Consider the following 22072-nt stretch of genomic DNA (forward strand, 5'->3'; position numbering starts at 1 on the left):
GGAATTTTCCTTTGGGGAAACCTTGCATGCTATGAGGGAACAATTTCAGTGGCAGGGCCAAGATTTCTCAGACTCCAGAAAAAGGCTTAGAACCTTTCTACATTTGCCACAACATAGGCCTTTAGCTATACCTCCAGTTCTTTCTGTTGTAGATGATGCATTTAATGATGCTTGCACTGCTCCTGATTCATTACCTCCGGCTCCTGCTAAGCCCGACAGGTTCTACAGGGTCCCGGACACTCATCACCATTTATACAAGGCTCCTTTGGCAGATCCAGAGACCATCGCCCAGGGCCCTAAAGCTGTAGCTGCTACTTCTACTAAAAAAACCCTCCCCTCTGAAAGGGAATCCAGGTCCTTAGAGCGATGGGGTAAAAAAGTTTACACTTCTGCTACCTTGTCAGCTAGGGCTTTAAACTGCCAATTTCATATGATTCAATATCAAGAGTTTATGCTTGACCAGTTAACTAAAAAGCTTTCCTCTGAAGAATCTTTAGATAAGAAATATGTTCAGGAAATGGTACATAACATACAGCAGGTTAGTAACCATTCTTTAAAATGTGGCTATGATGCACTGGAGGCTTCCTTTAGATCAGCCATGACTGGCACAGTTATCAGGAGACATGCATGGTTGAAAGAACAGGCATTACCAGACCATGTCAAATCAAAGCTTTTGGATGCACCCATGGACAAGGTCAATTTATTTGGTTCCCCTGCTCAGCAGGTGCTAAAAAAGATGGAAGAGAAGGCGAAATCTGTACAAACGGTGAAAGATTTCTTACAGGTTCAACCTCCAAGATTTAGCAGGAACTGGCCCTCCAAGAATTGGTCCTTTCCGACTCCTCTAAGCCTCAGAGGGGCAGGAATAGGCGTTCAAGAGGCAGAAACCAATCCAGGGGTGCCTACAGGGACGCCAATGGCAAGGTAACAACCAGCGAGGCACGGACGCAGCCACCACCTCTACAACAACTCAATCACAGTGACTTGACAGTGGCACCGCCTACCAGGGAACAACTAGAAGCACCCTTAGCGGGAAAACTAACCTTATTCTCAAAAACTGGCATTGCATCACAAGGGAAAAATGGATTTTGCAAACTATAGACCAAGGTTACGGTTCCATTTCCATACTCTACCAGGAAGAGAGGAATGCCAAACCTACCACCTACTCAAAGGACAGAAGCTCTAAAACAAATATCTCCGCTTATTAAGAATGAGAGCTGTGGAAAAGGTACCATCTATGGAGCAAGGAAAGGGATTTTACTCCAGACTCTTCCTGGTACCAAGAAAAGAAAACAAATGGAGACCCATTCTAGACCTATCCGCTTTAAACACATTCCTTATTGTTCCAAAATTCAAAATGCTGACCCTACAGCAGCTTCTTCCCATGCTGGGCAAGGAGTCTTGGCTGGTAACTCTAGATCTCAAGGAGGCATACCTGCACGTCCCCATAAGACCTATTTGCAGAAGATACCTCAGATTTCTTGCAGGATCAGAGCATTATCAATTTTCAGCATTGCCCTTTGGCTTATCTACTGCCCAGAGTGTTCACGAAATGCCTGGCATCAGTAATTGCTCATTGCAGACTTCAGGGAATCCAAATTTATCCCTACCTGGACGACTGCCTGATTTAAGCGGACAACAAAAGCAAGCTAGCAGAAGACTTACAAAGAGTCATTTACCTGCTGCAAGCCTTGGGATATACAGTCAATATAAAAAAGTCAAGGCTGATTCCATCCCAAAGAATAACCTTTCTGGGTGCAGAGCTGGACACATCAAAACAAATGGCATTCCTAACTGCAGAAAAGAAAGAGCAACTACCTCTCTACTTCTTGGCATTAACAAAGCAGAACCACCTAACTGCAAGAAAAGTGCTGCAAGCTCTAGGCTTCATGGCATCCCGCATAATTCTGGTCCCTCATGCCAGACTGCATATGAGAAAGCTACAGTGGTACCTAAGGAATTTGTGGTCACAACACAAGCACAGCCTAGAAACCAAAATCCCAATAATCCCATGCCTGAAACAAGAGTTCCTATGGTGGGCTCAGGCCTGCCAATCAAACACAGGGTTGCCCTTCCGCAACAGCCAACCAAGCCAAAACATCACGACAGATGCCTCAGACCTCGGTTGGGGGGCACACATGCAGGGCAAGTGCATGCAAGGCTTATGGACTCAAGACCAGCTGCGCCTACACATAAATCTAAAGGAAATGCTGGCAGTAAAATTGGCAATCCAGTCATTCAGACCATTTCTCCAAGAAGGTCAATTGATAAGGACAGAGACAACACCACAGTTATGTGGTACATCAACAAACAGGGAGGCACCCATTCATATCCTCTATGCCGGCTGGCACTGGACCTATGGGATGTGGCTCTGAGCTACAACATTGTTACAAGCAATTTTTGTACCGGGAAAAGAAAACATTCTAGCAGACATATTAAGCAGAACAACCACAGATGCCCACGAATGGATGCTTCATCCGGACATCTTCAAAGCCATCACAAGGAAATGGGGATTTCCACAAATAGACTTGTTTGCATCCCCATTCAATCACCAGCTAAAGAAATTCTGCACAAGGACATACCACCCACTTGCTTGGAAGGTGGACTCCCTATCCTTCAGTTGGAAAAACCTGACAGCATACGCATTTCCACCACTTCCTTTGATGCACAAGGTGCTTCTGAAGATCAAAGAGGACCGTCCAAGGATCATTCTGATAGCTCCAGACTGGCCAAGACAACATTGGTACCCATTGCTGAGGAGCATGTCTCGGGAACAAATATGGACACTACCCCTGATCACATTACTGTTAACACAGAACAACTACAACATCCTGCATCCAAACCTGAAAACTCTGCAGCTAACTGCCTGGAACATTACATAACAGCAATTAACCCAAATTTATCCCAAAGGGTTAAGGACATAATCCTGGAGGCTCGCAGACCTTCAACAAGAAAGAATTATGCAGCAAAATGGAAAAGATATCTCATTTGGAGTACTGCAAAGGGAGAAGATGCGACTCTGGTAAACATGGCCAACATCTTCGAGTACTTGGCAGAGCTCTTCCACACAGGCCTGTCCTATTCTTCCATCAAGATACATGCATCAGCTATTTCAGCACAATACAGCTTGGATCCTCCTGTCTTCTCTCATCCTCTGCTCAGACAGTTTGAGGGGAATTAAAAATGTAAAACCTCCCAGGAAGCCACCATTGCCAGCATGGGACTTGAACTTTGTGCTAGAGAAATTGACACTTCCTCCTTTCGAGCCAGCAGCAACAGCAGAATTACAATACTTATCTTGGAAGACTGCTTTCCTGCTGGCAATAACTTCAGCAAGAAGGGTCTATGAACTACAGGCATTAATGGCAGTGCAACCCTTCCTGATCTTCCATCAAGATAGTGTCCATGAGAACAAATCCTACATTTATGCCTAAGGTGGTATCCAGAGTGTCATTAAATCAGGCTATCCACCTACCTACATTCTTTCCAAACCCACAAAACAGGGGAGAAAGACTTTTGCATACCTTGGATGTTCACAGACAGTTACGCTACTACCTGGACAGGACTAAGTCCAATAGAAAAACTGACCAGCTTCTGGTAGCATATGCCACAGGAAAGGAAGGAAAACCAATTTCAAAACAGACAATCTCCAAATGGATAGGAAATTGCATTAGATTTTGTTACTCCTACCATGGAAAGAAAACTCCTGAGAACATCAGGCCTCACTCCACAAGGGCTACAGCCACTACCACAGCCTTCTTACGAGGAGTGGCTACCAAGGACATTATAGAGGCTGCTACTTGGACCTCCGTGCATACATTTGCCAAGCATTACAATTTACCTTTATACTCTAGATCCCGAGCAGGTTTTGCCACTGCTGTTTTTGCAAGGGGATCCTAGCTACACCATAATCGCTACTCTTTCCTCCTCCCCTTGTTTAGCTATGGTATTCTACCCATTTGTAAGGACTGCAGATGCATCCTTGAAGGACATAGTACAGTTTTGTACCTACCATAAATGTAGATGTCCGATAGGAATGCATCTGCAGTCAGGATTACCCACCCACCTTCCCCTCTGAGGTACTCCTAGGGTATTTGCCAGCCTTCAGCTAGCTTGGGGGGATCTATTATGGTGTATTTGTTTGTATATATGTACATACATGCTTATTTTTTGTGTTTGCTCTCTACTATTTGGAATCATTGGCATTTATCCAAATTTAGCCTTCCAAGATGGCACCTGGCATCTGGGGCAAGAAACACTGAGGAAAATGGCGTCGGCTGATGCCTTTATACCCGAATAACTGCAGCTATGACGTCGGGTGAAGTGCGACACCAACCGAGGCCAGACCCAGACTTTGGAATCCGGCCGACCGAAGGGCTGCCTGACGACAGGACAACCCATTTGTAAGGACTGCAGATGCACTCCTATCGGACATCTACATTTATGGTAGGTACAAAACTGTACTTTTTTTGCATTACCAATTCTCTGCACTGCCCTTTGGCTTATCTACTGCGCCCAGGGTCTTTACAAAGTGCCTGGCACCAATAATTGCATTCTGCAGACAAAGAAACATTCAGATTTACCCTTATCTGTGCGATTGTCTCATTCAGGCAGAGGACAAGGACACTCTTCTTCAGCATCTGGCGTTTGTAAAAAGGCTTCTAGCATGCCTAGGGTACACCATAAACGAAAAGAAGTCACAACTGGTACCCTGTCAAATTACATTCCTGGGTGCAAGCTTGAATGCAGCTGCCCAGATGGCTTACCTCACGCCAGACAAACAAATTCAATTGACAATATACTTCAAACAAATGAACAAAAACCCAGTTATCTGCAAGACAAATTCTGCAGGCTTTGGGGTTCATGGCATCCTGCATTCTACTGATTCCATATTCGAGACTGCGTATAAGGAAGCTTCAATGGTACCTAAAAAGCTTATGGAGTCAACATTATCACAGCCTGGAAACAGTAATTGCTCTCATTCCCTGCCTACAACAGGAGTTTCTTTGGTGGGCAGACACATGTCACCAAAACAAGGGATTGTCATTCACTCTACCCCCTGCCACCCAAACCCTGACTACAGACGCATCAGACTATGCTTGGGGGGCCCACCTGGCAAGGAGATGCATTCAGGGCAAATGGAGCCCAAACCAAATGCATCTACATCTCAACCAGAAAGAAATGCTAGCTGTTCAGAATGCTCTGACAGCCTTCAAGGACTTACTTCATCCAGGACAACTACTGATAAAGACGGACAACACCACAGTAATGTGGTACATAAACAAGCAGGGGGGTACCCATTCAGACCCCCTTTGCAGACTAGCCATGGCCTTGTGGAACACAGCCTTGACTTGCCAAATACATCTTCAAGCTCAATTCCTGCCAGGAAAGCAAAATACTCTGACAGACGACCTAAGCAGAAATCTTATGGACCCACACAAATGGAAACTGGATCCACAAATCTTCAGCATGTTAACACAGAAATGGGAAAGCCCCGACATAGTTTTGGGGAGAGGCAAATAGATCTATCAGTTGGACAAATTCTGCACAAGAACTCATCATAAAAAAGCATGGAAAATGGATGCTCCATCCTTCAGTTGGAAAAACCTATCAGTCTATGCCTTTCCCCCTCTGCCTCTACTCTCCAAGGTCTTACTAAGTCAGACAGCAAAAAACAAAAATGATTCTAATTGCTCTGGACTGGCCTCGCCAACACTGGTACCCGCTTCTAAGGAATATGTCACACCTTCCTCCGTGGTACTTGCTTCAAACACCTCATCTATTGTCTCAGCAGAACTATCAAATTCTGCGCACACAGCTCCAAACTCTGAATCTTGTAGCATGGCTAATCAACTAATTATTCAAATCACATCTCTCCGTAAACCTGTGATGGATGTCATTTTGGAAGCTAGAAGTCCTAGTACTAGAAAACCTTATGCTGACAAATGGAAGAGATTCTGTGCTTGGAACCAATCACAAGGAATAGACACAGCAAAGCCCAATATTCCTCAGATTTTACAATACTTAACTGAGATGCTTGAGGTCCTATCTTTTTCTTCAATAAAAATCCATGCCACTGCCATCTCGGCTCATTACAACACAGAGCCTCCCCCTCTTTTCTCATCCACTACTAAAACAGTATCTCAGAGTGGCCAAAAATGTAAGGCCTCCCAGGAGAGCGCCAACTTCTGCATGGGACCTCAATTTTGTGCTGGAAAAACTCACCCTGCCTCCTTTTGAACCAGTAGCTACTGTTGATATAAAATTTCTTTCTTGGAAGACTGCTTTTCTTTTGGCAATCACTTCAGCTAGAAGGATTTCAGAACTACAGGCTCTCATGGCAGTGGAGCCTTTCATTATTTTTTACCCGGAGAGGGTGGCCCTCAGGACCAATCCTTCTTTTATGCCTAAGGTGGTATCCAGTGTGACTCTTAACCAGACCATTCACCTGCCAACTTTTTTTTCCCAAATCCGCAGAAGAAGGGGGAGCAGATTCTGCATTCATTGGATGTACATAGACAACTAAGATTCTACTTAAACAGGAGATAATCTCTAAGAAAGTCTGAGCAACTACTGGTAGCATTTGCTGCAGGATCAGAGGGGAAGGCAATATCAAAGCATACTATTTCTAAATGGATAAGCCATTGCATTCATTTCTGCTACTTGCACCATGGTAAACCTGTGCCCAAGAGGATCAGATCCCATTCCACCAGGGCTGCCTTTACTTCAGCAGCTTTTCTCAGAGGGGTACCTACTAGAGACATTCTAAAAGCTGCTACTTGGAGCTCAGTTCATACATTCACAAAGCATTATCATTTACCTCTCTTCTCTAAATCCATGGCAGGATTTGCCACTGCAGTCCTGCAGGGCCTTGTTAGCTGCTCCTAATGCTGTTTAGTTCCATCCTCCCATCCATAGCTTTGGGATTCTACCCAAATGTAATGACTGCAACAGTGAAACAAGAAGAACATAGTACGGTTGTGTACACTTACCATAAATGTAGATGTTCAAGTGTATTCACTGTTGCAGTCTGGGTTATTCACCCTCCAGCCCCCTTTTCTATACCTTTTCTTTCCTTCACTATACTCAAAAGCCTTTGTGGTATATCTGCTTTTAGTTGAAGGTACATTTTTTGTTTCTAAGGTGCATTTATATATTAAATGTTTATACGTATAATTTTGCTCCCCATTTGGGGGGCACCTGACATCCGGGGCAAGAAAAACTGATTAAAATGGCATCGGCTGCATGTTTTATACCCCTGACAACCTGACGTCATGGAAGGGGAGACAGCAACCAATGCAGGACCCAAGACTTCGTTATTCAGGCCGACTGAGGGCAACCTGCCAGCAGACTACCCAAATGTAATGACTGCAACAGTGAATACACTCGAACATCTACATTTATGGTAAGTGTACACAACTCCTCTGCTTCCATCTCTGCAGATGGAGTTTCTATGGTAGGCAACAGCCTTGTCTACAAAACCTCCTGCCACTCAAGTTCTGACCACAGAAGCATCTGACTACACCTGGGGAGCACACCTGGATGGCAGATGCATACAGGGACGTTGGAATGCCCAGCAGATGCACCTACACATAAATCTAAAAGAGTTGATTGCAGTTCAGCAGGCCTTACTAGCTTTCAAGCACCTTCTTTCTCCAGGGACCCTGCTTGTCAGAACAAACAACATCACAGTCATGTGGTACATCAAGCAGGGAGGGACTCCTTTATCCCCTGTGCAGACAAAGCATTAATCTTTGGTCCATGGCAGCATCCCTGGACTTGCATCTCCTAGCTCAGTTTCTTCCAGGAAGGCTCAGTGTTTTGGCAGACCAGTTGAGTAGGCAAACCCTGGATCCTTACGAGTGGCAGCTGGACAGAGTAGTCTTTTACAGCATCATTCAACGTTTGGGCACACCTCAGGTGGATCTTTACTCCTCCCCAGACAATCATCTTCTACCTCTGTTTTGCTGCAGACAGCATCACAGCAGAGCCTGGAAAGTGGATGCTCTGTCCTTCCCTTGGACGCTATCAGTATACGCCTTCCCTCCTCTTCCTCTTCTTCCCAAAGTATTAGTGAAGATCAGGGATGAACAACCAAGGACTATTCTCATAGCTCCGGACTGGCACAGACAGCATTGGTATCCACTGTTTCACAGTCTCTCCCATTTTCCTCCGTGGCATCTTCCTCTGAAGCCAGATCTTTTGGTTCAGGAAGGGAGAAACATTCTACATATTCAGTCTCTCCATTTGGCAGCATGGCTCATTGTATGACCCCTTCCCTTTCTTCTTCCCTTTCCCAGCAGGTGGTTTATGTGCTGAGAGATGCCAGGAGGCCTAGCACTAGGAAGTTCTATGCTGGCAAATGGGAAAGGTTCTCTCAATGGATGCAGGCTAGAGGGGAATCTTCTTCTTAGCCTACCCTTCCTCTGATCCTGGAATACCTGGCTGATTTGCTTCAGGGTGGTCTTTCTTTTTCCTCTATCAAGATCCATGCTTCAGCCATGTCTGCTCATTGTTCTATTGAACAACCCATTTTCTCTCATCCCCTGATGAAAGTGTTTCTCAGAGGTGCTTGCAACTTAAACCCTCCCAGAAGGGCACCTACTCCAGCCTGGGATCTTAATTTTGTTTTAGAGAAACTCAATCTTCCTCCTTTTGAGCCAGCTGCCTCTGCAAATTTAAAGTTTCTCTCTTGGAAGACAGCCTTCCTCTTGGCTGTAACTTCAGCAAGGAGGGTTTCGGAGCTGCAAGCTTTGATGGCCATGGAGCCTTTTTTTTATTTTCCTTGCAGAGAGTCTCTGTGAGAACTAATCCCTCCTTTATGCCTAAGGGTTTTTTTAGTCTGACTCTTAATCAGACCATACACCTTCCTACCTTCTTTCCTAATCCTCGAAATAAAGGTGAAAGGATCCTACATTCTCTTGATGTGCACAGACAACTCAGGTTTTATCTGAACAGGATTAAAGACCTTCAGAAATCAGCACAGTTATTGGTCAGTTTTGCCTCTGGAGCTCAGGGCAAGCCTATTTCTAAGCAAACCATTTCCAAGTGGATTGCACATTGTATCACCTTTTGTTATTTCTTTCATGGCAAGGTTCCTCCTCAAGGGATTAGGACCCACTCAACTAGAGCGGCTTCCACTTGTGCAGCCTTTTTAAAGGGTGTCCCTACTAAAGATATTTTGGAGGCTGCCACATGGTCTTCTGTTCACACTTTCACTAAGCATTACAATTTGCCTCTATTTACCAGAGCTAGGGCAGGGTTTGCCACTGCTGTGTTGCAGAGCATTATTTCCAACCCTTGATTCTGTTGGTTCCTCCTCCCTTCTTTCTGGGCTTTGATAATCAACCCATTTGTTAGGACTGCAGCAGTGAAACACTATGAACATAGTACACTTGAGTACACTTACCATAAATGTAGATGTTCTGAGTGTATTTACTGTTGCAGTCTTGGTTTCCCTCCCTCCTTCTCCCCTTTTGGTCCTTTACTGTTCTGTTTTCCTGAGGTACAGGCTAATTTGGATATTATTTGCAAATGTTGCTTTTGGCTTCAGCCTTATTTCTGCAGACTTCTGATTGTTATGGCAAGAAAGACTGAGGAAGTGACATCTGCTACCTCCTTTTGTATCTGATGCCCTGACGTCCTTTACAGCCGACAGCAGCCAACATAATTTTTACTTACCTTTGGTATTCTGGCCGATAGAGGGCTACTGGGAGCCGGATAACCCATTTGTTAGGACTGCAACAGTGAATACACTAGAGCATCTACATTTATGGTAAGTGTACACAACTGTACTTTCTACATGAAGGAATGAACAGCAAATTAAAATTCAGTATGTACATGTAAGCATGAAGGCTGTCTCATGCTTTTGTGTATGCTCACTCACACACAGGCATATGGTTTGTTGCGAGGATTTGAATGCTAACTAAAGGAAAATAAATATGCCAGTTGTAGGATTGCAGCTCGCCTGAAATGAGATTGTCTGACTGTCTTTTTTTAAACAGGGTTGACCCAGACAGTCCACTACATAGTGACCTGTTGGTGTTGAAAGAAAAAGAAGGGGTAGCATTTATCTTGCTCAGTTTCTTGTTCAAGGTAAAGTATTTTACTGTCAGAAGTATGTTTTCTGAGGTTATGTAAAATTAACTGTTGTGCATTTGCATGGAATGTTTCAAAAGCTGTGACAAGCATCATGTATTTGTAATACCTGCACCCACCCGTTTGCAGCTTTCAGATTATCAGCATTTGTCGCATACCGACTGCTGGCTGATAAGTTTTAAACTCGTTTTGAAGCATTCTAGGTAAGTAATCGTGTAAGACTGCTTGTCTGCTTTATGCATTTTATTTTATTAAGCCGTTAAGAGTATGTACTTTTTCCTAATGTATTAGTCAATTGGGAGGGAGTCTGTGGCTGAGTAGCTACTTGTTTACTGTAGTCTGAACTTTGGCATTTCAGACTAATCTGTAATGCTGTATCTTAGAATCCTGTTATTGTACAAGCAGCAGTAATTTGCCCAGTGACTTGTTAGTTCAGTTTTTGCTTTGTGCAGAGGTAGTCTCCTATGCTCATGTTAAACTCCAGGATAACCTTTTGTATTTATAACTTTGTGCTTGTGTTTTTGTCTGGCTGGCTATCTCTATCTTTCATATTTTCATAGGTATTTATCATGTCCTGTGTCAACCCCCCCCAATCACTGTATAAAAGCTCAGTAAACAATTCTAACCCAGTAGAGAGTGGAATTACTGTGAACAAATCTTTACATCAATAGTTATAAAAACGTACTTGTATGACAACGTATTACATTCCTCCAAAAAGCCCCAGTAATCCCTACATACGTACTCTACTTTTTTATAGTTTGGAAAGATGATGTAGACAATATTCCCCCAAGAATATTTACATCAAAATATTCAAACTAATTTTTATATTATACTAGTGATCCACCTGCCCAGAAGAAAGCGGTGGTGAAAGGACAGTTCTTCTTTGCAGCCTGAATGGTTTTGGAGTTTGAAGATTTCACAGATGAATGTTCATTATTGTGGAACATGTTTAAGAAAAGGGGTTACCCTGTCATTTTTATTGATGGCTGTGTATGTACAGAGTTATCACTGAAAGAAAAAACATTTGTTTTTTTACCCATATTTTGAAAAATGTATTTGTCACCAGTTCACTCCAGAATGGCGATAGGATAAAGGAGAATAAATTCAAAGCTAAGGTCATTTTTTTTTAACTGTGTTCTGCCTGGGTACTGATACTATCAGTTGGAGTGCACAAAAATAATTGTTGCATATTAGATGAGAATAAGGAGCTTAAACAGAAAGTGGGGGACAAGCCAGTTATGGCTTTCAAAAAAGTGAGAAGTTTAAAGAATATCAGAGTCCAGAAATAATACGTATGGAATGAATAGATGTGGATTTGGTAATTATTGTAAACAGATTTTCATTAAATATTCATTGTCGGGACTATGAAATTTGAAGTTAAAGGTAAATACAATTGCAACAGTAGTGGAGTGGTATGTGGCATTATGTCAACAGTGTCCAGGGTTGTATGTTGGCAAGGCCAAGAGGAAAATCAAGAAAAGAATTTACTAACACTTGTATGAAATCAGAAGAAATAAGTTGACTAATGCATTATGCAAACATAGTAGTCATCCAGGTCATAGTTTCAAATTCACAGTTTTGGAGAAGGTGGATTTTAATTCAAGAGGGGGGCAGTGGGCAGTATTTAGAGAAAAAAGAATTGTACTTGGCAGGTCTGCTTGAATGCAGGCTGTGTGCCTTGCCTTAATGAAGCATCTTTGATGGCTTGTTTATTGAAACTTAGAGCATACATGAGATAGCATGCATTCCATGCTTGTAGGGGTACAACTTTTGTTATCAGCTTTAGTAAAGCATCAACACATTTTGATAACTGTGCACCTGTTTTAAGGATTTGTGTATATTGTGTTTATGACTTTGAGTTTAAGTGATGAGGGGGTCATGTGACTGTTTTGGGGGTTTAAAAAAAGTGTGGATGTTCTTCGTGTTTCACTGTTGCAGTCATTACATTTGGGTTATCTGCTGGCAGGTAGCCCTCAGTTAGCCTGATTAACAAAGTCTTGGGTCCTGCGTCGGTTGCTGTCCCTGCTTCCATGACGTCAGGTGTATAAAACATGCAGCTGACGCCATTACATCAGTAAGTGCCGGTCGGCCGACTCCTGGCACCAGTAATTGCATTTTGCAGACAAAGAAATATACAAATATATCCTTACTTAGACGACTGTCTCATTCAAGCAGAGAACAAGGGCACTCTTCTTAGACAACTGGCATTTGTGAAAAGGCTTCTAACATGCCTAGGGTACGCAATAAACGAAAAGAAATCACAACTGATACCCTCGAAAAAGATAACTTTCCTGGGTGCAAGCTTGAATACAACTGCCCAGATGGCTTATCTCACTCCAAACGAGCAAAGGCAACTGACTACTTACTTCAAACTGATGGCAACAAAAACCCAGTCTTCTGCAAGACAAATTCTGCAGGCTCTGGGCTTCATGGCATCCTGCATCCTACTGATTCTATATGCAAGACTGCATATGAGGAAACTTCAATGGTACCTAAAGAAGTTTATGGAGTCAACATTCTCACAGTCTGGAAACAATGATTCCTCTCATTCCCTGCCTGCAACAGGAGTTTCTATGGTGGGCAATGGCATGTCACCAAAACATGGGACGGCCCTTCACTCTACCCCCTGCCAGCCAAACCTTAACAGACGCATCATATTATGCCTGGGGGGCCCACATGGCAGGAAGATGCATTCAGGGCATACGGACACCCAAACAAATGCATCTGCATATCAACCAGAAAGAGATGCTAGCTGTTCAAAATGCCCTAACAGCCTTCAAGGACTTACTTCATCCAGTACGACTACTGATAAAGATGGACAACACCACAGTCATGTGGTATATAAACAGACGAGGGCACACACTCCTACCCCCTTTGCAGATTAGCCATGGCACTGAGACACAGCTTTGACCTACCAAATGCATCTTCAAGCTCAATTCCTGCCAGGAAAACAAAATGCTCTGGTAGACGATTTAAGCAGAAACCTTATGGATCCTCACGAGTGAAAACTAAATCCACAAGTCTTCATCATGATAACAGAGAAATGGGTGAGCCCAGACATAAATCTATTTGCCTCTCCTCATAATTATAAATTGAAAAGATTCTGCACAAGGGCTTATCACAGACAAGCATGGAAAGTGGACGCCGTATCCTTCAGTTGGAAAAACCTATCGGTTTACGCCTTTCCTCCTCTGCCTCTTCTCCCCAAGATCCTCCTAAAAGTCAGACGAGAAACCGAAGATGATACTAATTGCCCCAGACTGGCCCCACCAACACTGGTACCTAATCCTAAGGAACTTGTCTCGGTACCCAGCTTGGACCTTGCCTCAAAGACCACAACTACTGCCCCAGTAAAACAATCAGATCCTGCACAATCAACTACAGACCCTGAACCTGGCTGCATGGCTGATCATGTAGTCATACAAACAACACCTCTCAGTAAAGCTGTGATGGATGTCATTTTGGAACCCAGAAGGTCTAGTACTAGAAAATCTTATGCTGACAAATGGAAGAGATTCTGTGATTGGAATCAAGCACAAGGAACTGATACAGCAGAACCAAATATTCCTCAGATTTTGCAATACTTAACTGAGATGCTTGACAAAGGCCTATCTTTCTCGTCAATTAAAATTCGTGTCTCTGCCATTTTGGCTCATTACAATACAGAGCCACCAATCTTTTCTCATCCTTTACTAAAGCAGTATCTTAGAGGAGCCACAAATTTAAGGCCTCCTAGAAGATCACCATTGCCTGCGTAGGACCTCAGTTATGTGCTGGAAAAGCTCACCCTGCCTCCATTTGAACCAGCTGTTACCGCTGATATAAAGTGCTTATCATAGAAAACAGCTCTGCTACTAGCAATTACTTCAGCAAGAAGAGTTTCAGAGCTACAGGCCCTCATGGCTGTTGAGCCTTTTATCATGTTTTACCCAGACAGGGTGTCTGAGTAAAAATCCTACTTTTATGCCTAAGGTGGTCTCCATTGTGGCTCTCAATCAAACAATTCATCTGACAACCTTTTATCCAAATCCGCAGAACAAGGGGGAGAGAATTCTGCATTCCTTGGACGTAGACAGCTAAGATTCTACTTGAGCAGGACTAAAGCTCTAAGAAAAACTGAGCAGTTACTAGTGGCATATGCTGCAGGATCAGAAGGCAAGGCTATTTCAAAGCAGAGAATTTCAAAGTGGATAAGCCACTGCATCCGTTTCTGCTATTTACACCATGGTAAACCTGTGCCCAAGGGCATTAGGTCTCATTCCACCAGAGCTGCAGCTACTTCAGCAGCCTTTCTCAGGGGAGTACCAACCAAAGACATTCTAGAGGCTGCTACTTGGAGTTCTGTTCGCACCTTTACAAAGAATTATCATTTGCCTCTCTACTCTAAATCTAGGCAGTCTTTGCTACTGCAGTTCTGCAGGGCCTTATAGCCGCTCCTAATGCTGTTTACCTCCAGCCTCCCAACCATAGCTTTGGGATTCTACCCAAATGTAATGACTGCAACAGTGAAACACGAAGAACATAGTACAGTTGTGTACACTTACCATAAATGTAGATGTTAGACTGTATTCACTGTTGCAGTCCAGGTTACCCTCCCGCCATCCCCCTGTCATTCTGGAGTTTTTCCTTCTCTATCTTCTACAACCTATGTGGTGTATTTGCTTGTAGATGAAGGTAAAGTTCCAAAGTCTTGGGTCCTGCATCGGTTGCGGTCTCCTCTTCCATGACGTCAGGTCATCAGGGGTATAAAACATGCAGCAGACGCCATTTTCTTTAGATTTTCTTGCCCGTGATGTCAGGTGCCCACAAAAAGGTAGCATATAGACCTAGACCCAAAGGGTGCATACCTTCACATGCCTATTGCAGCGGAGCACACGAGACCTCTCTTGATTTGTGGGTGCGGGATTTCACTACCGTTTCTGTTTTTATCATCTGGCTTATCCCACTGATGCCAGTGTTTTCACCATGTGTCAAGTTCTGGTTGTAGCCCATTACAGAACCTCAGCGGGTGCACATTTATGCTTACCTGGATGACTGCCTCATTGAGGGTCAATCCATCCTGCAACTTTAAGCATTCCTTCAAGTCATTGTGGACTGATTCCAGAAGTGTAAGCCTCACTCTCAACCTCTGTAAGTCTCAATTTCAGACTCTGGCAAGAATCCTGTTTCTGGGTGCACTGACAGATTCACTGCAATAAAAGGCCTTCCTATCACTAGACAAGTCCCCGTCCCCCCGGATAAACTGTCAGCATAGCCTGTTTCTTAAGGCAGACAGTGTCTGCAAGGAAATACCCAAGTGCCTTGGGATACATGGCTTCCTGCATCTTAATGACCCCCTTGCAAAACTACATGAGAAATCTCTGGTGGTTTCTAAAACATTTTGGAACAAAATTCTCAACCCCTGGTGCCTCTTCTCCCCTGCCTAAAAAAAGGAACTACTATGGTGGAAAGACACTCTTGCAGTACCCAGGGACAGAAATGGACAAAACCATCACTTGAGACCGTTCAGAAATAGCTCGTGGAGCACACTTGGATCTCTTGAAGGTGTAGGGTATGCGGACCATAGGGCAAAGGAAGTTGCACATAAAAACAATGCCAGCATCTCTCTCTGTTTTAACTGTGAAAGCTTTTCAAAGCAGCTCGATTGCAGAAACACTGCAGAGTTGGACAACGTCACAGTTATGTGATACATAAGCAAGGGGAACTCCTTCCTGCCCACTCTGCAGTCTAGCAGTAAAGATTTGGCTCATTTTACAAGAATTGTAACGGACACGGCATCTTAAATCCTGAGCCAGAGTGACACAGTAGCAGACAGCCTGAGCAGGAACCTACTGGAACCCAATGAATGGATGCTGAAGAGAGATTTTCCTGCACTTCACACACCAGTGGGAGCACCACAGTATAGATCTCTCTTCAGAATAGACTGCTACAAAGGCTCTGCTCCAGAACCCAACAGGAAGGGACATGGAGGATAAATGCCTCCTCCTAATGGAAGACCCCTTTCTGTATGCTTTTCCTCAGTTACCCTTAATTCCCAGTTTACAGATAAAAAGTGAGGTCAAGAAGGCAAAGCATGATATTCTTAGACTCCTGGCCAAGGCAGCACTTTATCTCCCTTCTCAACTTTTAGCAAAAAGAAATTCTGTATCCTTCTATCAGTGATGGATCTACTCACCCAGTTAATCTGTTATTCATCCACACATGACCACACTCTAACGGCATGAAGGGTTGGAAACTATTGAAGTGCTATCTATCCAGAGAGAGACAAGAAAGCCAACTTCTTGAAAATCATACTTATCTAAATGGAAACTGCTTTTTTTCTTGGTGGCAGGCCAGAGGTATCAGATGTCCTCATGCAGGCATTATTTGTGTTGGAATAACTTTCAGGATTTTTTTGACCAGGCCCTTTTTACTCCAGTATTAAAGTGTATGCTTCTGCCTTCCCTGCTTCCCCCTCTATTCACTGCCACCAGAAATTGTTCCTAAAAGGAGTTTACACCTAAGATCTCAGGAAAAAACCCTGTACCTCCTTGGGGGCTTGAACTATATAGTGGAAAAAAATGCCTAGTCTCCTTTTGAGCCAACAGTTTTTGATGCTTTGAAGATGCTCACTTGTAAAACCACCCTACTGATAGCGGTTACCTCAGCCATTTGGGTCTCAGAACTACAAGCCTTAATGTGAAGGAACCTCAGAACTAATCCCTCTTCTGTGCCCAAGGAATTAAGTTTTTCACCTGCTCGTGTCCTTTCTTAACCTGCAAAATAAAGCTGAACAATTCCTACAATCCCTGGATGTTCATCAACAGGTCAGGTATTAAATTAACAGAACAAAGTTACCAAATAGAGCAGAAGTGCTAGTGGCCTTTGCAGAAGGGGAAGATGGTAGACCTGTTTCCAAACATACTATTTCAAAATATGATAGCCAGATGTTCTTCATTCCACATTGCTGCAGTCCTAACCATTGGGGGTAGTCCGCTGTCCAGTCGGCCCGAATACCAAAGTATATGGCTGACGTCGGTCACGGCGCATTAGACTGACGTCAGTACGTCAGGGTACTAATGCGCATGACCGACGTCATATCCTCAGTCTTTTTTGCCGCATGGTCCGATGCAGAAGCAGTTTTTGCGAGTGCAGGTTGGCGTTCTGAAAGTTTCTGAAGTCAGAGTTTCAGACCGAATCAAAGTTGGCTAAGTACCCCGTTGGGGAATATTTTGGTTTTTTCTTGCCTCAGTATTTAACCGGATGTCAGAAAAAGTGAATAACTGTATTTCTTGTGGGAAACAGATACCTCATAGGGATTACCATACTTTGTGTATACCTTGTTTAGGGCCTGAGCACGACGTTGTTGGATGCCGCTCTTGTGCTAGGTTTAACAAACGCACTATTAAGAGAAGGTTAGACTGTGCCAGGTTAGTGTTTGGGAAGCGTTGTAATTATAAAATGCCGTCGGATGCTCCGACGCCCGCTTCAGCCAAAAAGCGCAAGGACAAAGCAGGGAAACCTAGAATGGAAGAACCGACAGTCCCGGACGTCGGTTCTTTAGAAGGCTCAGTGGAGCCGGAGGTTCTGCCAGGAATTTCTTTGGAGTCTCAGGGAGAAACTTTACTGTTACAGGATGTGTCCTCTCAGGAAGTAGGCCAGGCTGAAGGGGCTTCTCAGGTGGCTGTTCTTCCCTCTCTCCCTAAGGTGGTTAAGGCCTCGCCTTCTGTTTCTAAGGCTTCTTTAAGAGGCAGGCCTACTTTAGCTTCAGTGGGGGTTTCTCCGAGTGTTTCAGGGTCTTTGCCTAAGAAGCATATGCTGAAAATGGCAGAGGATTTGATTACAGTGATCAGAGGTTCTATGCCCCCTACTGATAAGAGGCCTAGGGTGGAACCTGAGTTTGAGACTTTTGAGCAATGTTCGGAGGCTTCTGAGTCTTCGGCTGAAGACTTGCAGGAGTATCCTCCCTATTCTGATTCTGATGTGGATGATTCTACTCCTTCAGCTTCGCCTCCTGAGGATTTTTCTTTTTCAGAGACTCTGCATTCCATGAGGGAGCATTTTAAATGGGAAGGTCAAGATTTCTCTGATTCCAGGAAGAGGCTTAGAGAATTCTTGTTTTTACCCCAGCATAGGCCTTTAGCTATACCTCCTGTTCTGAATGTGGTAGAAGATGTTTTTGCAGAGGCTTCACTAAATCCTGATTCTTTGCCTCCTGCCCCAGTTAAACCGGATAGGTACTATAGGGTGCCTGACGCCCATAAGTATTTTTTTAAGAGTCCTAGGGCAGACCCAGAAACTGTCTCTCAGGGGTCTAAAGGTGTGAAGGCTTCTGTGGTTAAAAATCCTGTTCCTCCTGATAAAGAGGCAAGGGCTTTGGATAGATGGGGAAAGAAAGTGTACACTTCTTCCACTTTAGCCATGAGGGCGTTGAATTGTCAGTTTCATATGTTAAAATATCAGAATTATCTCCTTTCACAATTGAAGTCTAAGGTGGATGCTCTGGCTGAAGGTATTGAGTGTAAAGAGTTGCAGGATTTAGTTCATGTTTCTGAACAAGTGGGAAAGCATTCCTTGCAGTGTGGTTTTGATGCTGTGCAGGCCTCCTCGAGGGTGGCTGCCACTGGTTCTGTTCTTCGTAGGCACGCCTGGTTGAGAGATCAGAACTTAGCTGAGCATGTTAAGACAAGGATTTTGGATGCTCCTTTACAGTCTGATGTGTTGTTTGGTTCGCCTGTGGAAGCAGTTTTAAAGAAAATGGAGGACAAGGCTAAGTCTATGCAAACTGTTAAGGATTTTTTGCAGGTGCAGCCTCCGAAGTTTAGTAGAAATTGGCCTACTAAGGGTTGGACTTATTCTGCTTATGATTCCCAGACTAGGGGTAGGTCTAGACGTGGTAGGGGCAGAGGTCAAGGTTCTTTTAGGCCTAGGACAGGGAATTCACCTGCTCAGACTTCTGGTGAGGGCAGGGGTCAGTCCTTTCGTAAGCAGACCCAATGACCTGCCTTTTCAGCTGCCAGTACATTCTCGCCTGGCAGCACCTCTGGGAGGAAGGCTGTCTCTTTTCAAAGAAAATTGGGATTTAATTACCCAAGACAGATGGGTTCTGGATATCATTCACCACGGTTACAGGTTTTATTTCCATACCTTGCCTCCTTTCAAAGGCATGCCAGACATTCCTCCTCTACAAAGAACAGAGGCTCACAAGCAAATTTCTCTGTTGCTCCAAATAGGGGCCATTCAGTCAGTTCCTGTGCCAGAAAGGGGCCTAGGATTTTATTCTCGCCTGTTCCTAGTACCAAAGAAGGGGAACACGTGGAGACCAATTTTGGATTCATCTATCCTCAACACTTATCTGGACATTCCCAAGTTCAAAATGTTGACGTTACAACAGCTTTTACCTCTGTTGGGCAAAGATCACTGGATGGTAACTTTAGATCTCAAGGAAGCTTACCTTCATGTGCCTATAAAACTACGTTGCAGGAAGTATCTGCGTTTTCGAGCTGGAAATTCTCATTATCAGTTCTCTGCATTGCCCTTTGGCTTATCTACTGCGCCCAGAGTATTCACAAAGGTTCTGGCTCCAGTGATAGCTTACTTCAGGCTAAAAGGAATTCAAATCTATCCTTACTTGGACGACTGCCTGATTCTAGCTCAAGAAAAGGAAGACCTTTTACAGCATTTGGAATATGTCATAGCAGTGCTAAGATGCCTAGGGTATTCTGTGAACGAAATAAAGTCCAGTCTAGTACCCTCTCAAGACATGTGCTTTCTGGGTGTGAGACTGAATACAGCAGCCCAGATGGCCTTTTAACCCCGGACAAACAACAGAATCTTTCCAGTTACTTCCATCAACTATCTCTTCAGTCCGGGCTGACTGCAAGGACAGTCCTTCAAGCCTTAGGGTTCATGGCATCTTGTATTCTGGTGCTTCCCAATGCCAAACTGCATATGAGGAAGCTACAATGGTATCTCAAAAATCTATGGACACAGCACTGCCAGGATTTGGACACTGTCATTCAAATAATACCTTGCATTCAAAAGGAATTTTTGTGGTGGGCTCAGGAATGTCACCTAAACAAGGGACTCTCTGTGACCCGGCCAGAGGCGAGTCAGATTCTAACGACAGATGCCTCAGACATTGCTTGGGGAGCTCATCTAAATGGAAAGTGGATACAAGACAAGTGGCCTACCAGACTACAGCATCTACATATCAACATGAAAGAGATGTTAGCAGTCCAGTTTGCATTAATGGCTTTCAAGGAGTTACTTCTTCCAGGGCAGGTGTTGATTCTAACAGACAACACAACTGTCATGTGGTACATCAACAAACAAGGGGGAACACATTCTTACCCATTGTGCAGGCAAGCAATGATTTTATGGGAGACTGCGCTCAGCTTGCAACTAACTCTTCAGGCAAGGTTTCTGCCGGAGCACAGAACTCCTTAGCAGATGTGTTAAGCAGACAAATCATGGATCCCCACGAGTGGAAACTGGATCTTCATGTATTTCAAAGATTGACAGTGTCTTGGGGAACTCCAGACATAGATCTGTTCGCTTCTCCACTAAACCACCAGCTGCCAAAGTTTTGCACGAAGGGATTTCATCACACAGCTTGGAAAGTGGATGATCTTTCTTTCAGTTGGAAAAATCTTCATGTGTATGCTTTTCCACCTCTGCCTCTTCTCCCAAAGGTGCTTCTAAAGGTCAGACAAGACAAGCCAAGGATGATTTTAATAGCTCCAGATTGGCCTCGGCAACACTGGTACCCATTACTGAGGAGTCTGGTAAGGAAGCCTCCATGGCCTTTACCCTTGATTCCACACCTGTTGTCTCAGAGGGACGGTCATCTGCTCAATGTCAAGCTTCACTCTCTTCATCTAACAGCCTGGCATATTCTGTTTTGAAAGACAGCAGGTCTCAACTTCCTCAACAAGTTTTAAATGTGATTATGGAAGCCAGAAGACCTAGTACAAGGAAAGTGTACAGAAAAATGGAAGAGATTTTTATTTTGGACTGCAGCAAAGAATTTGGAGATTTCTGAGCCTAATTTGAGTGTGGCTCTTCAATATCTTACTGAGTTATTGGACAAAGGTTTGTCTTTCTCTTCCATTAAGATTCATGCTGCAGCAATTTCAGCTCACTATGATTGTGACCCACCATTGTTTTCACATCCTTTGTTCAAGCAATTTCTTAGAGGGGCAAAGAATATAAGACACGTAGAGCTCCTACTCCTGCTTGGGATCTCAATTTTGTGTTGGAGAAACTTACTCTACAACCTTTTGAGCCTCATGCTACTGCTGAACTGAAATACTTGTCATGGAAGACTGCTTTTTGTTGGCCATTACTTCTGCAAGAAGGGTTTCTGAGTTACAGGCCCTTATGGCGGTTGAGCCTTTTTGATTTTTCATAAGGATAGGGTATCATTACGCACTAATCCTTCCTTTATGCCTAAGGTGGTTTCTAGTGTGGCTTTAAACCAAACTATTCATTTGCCTACTTTCTATGCAGATCCCCAAAATAAAGGGGAAAAGATTTTGCACACTTTAGATGTACACAGGCAATTGCGTTATTATTTAAGCAGAACTAAGGATTTTAGGCAGTCTCAGCAGTTGTTTGTTTCTTTTGCTTTGAGTTCAGGGCAAGCCTGTGTCAAAACAAACTATTTCTAGGTGGATTGGGTTTTGCATTGCATTTTGTTATTCCCATCATGGTAAGGAGATTCCAGCTGGGATTAGGCCTCATTCCACTAGGGCTACTGCCACTTCAACAGCATTTCTAAGGGGTGGCAACTAAGGATATTCTGGAGGCAGCTACTTGGAGTTCAGTGCATACTTTCTCTAAGCATTACCACCTTCCTCTCTATTCTAAGTCTAGGGCTGGTTTTGCCACAGCTATTTTGCAAGGCATATTATCAGCTCCTGCTTCCTTATGATTTGCCAGCCTCCCTTACCTCTGCTTTGGGATTCTACCCAATGGTTAGGACTGCAGCAAT

At 43.9% G+C, this 22072-nt stretch overlaps 1 protein-coding gene across 1 annotated transcript in view; it reads left to right on the top strand.

Annotated features, from left to right (window-relative positions):
• The window catches only part of LOC122806154 (ubiquitin-conjugating enzyme E2 Q2-like), an 800789-nt gene that overhangs the window by 572073 nt on the left and 206644 nt on the right, over nucleotides 1–22072 (top strand). The window contains exon 6 of the mRNA XM_044076390.1: nucleotides 10005–10100. Coding sequence (XP_043932325.1) covers nucleotides 10005–10100 — 96 coding nt within the window. The remainder of the gene's footprint in view (nucleotides 1–10004; nucleotides 10101–22072) is intronic.

This window comes from Protopterus annectens, chromosome 7.part0, assembly GCF_019279795.1.
Source record: "Protopterus annectens isolate FY-2018-M chromosome 7.part0, PAN1.0, whole genome shotgun sequence".
Lineage (NCBI taxonomy): Eukaryota > Metazoa > Chordata > Ceratodontiformes > Protopteridae > Protopterus > Protopterus annectens.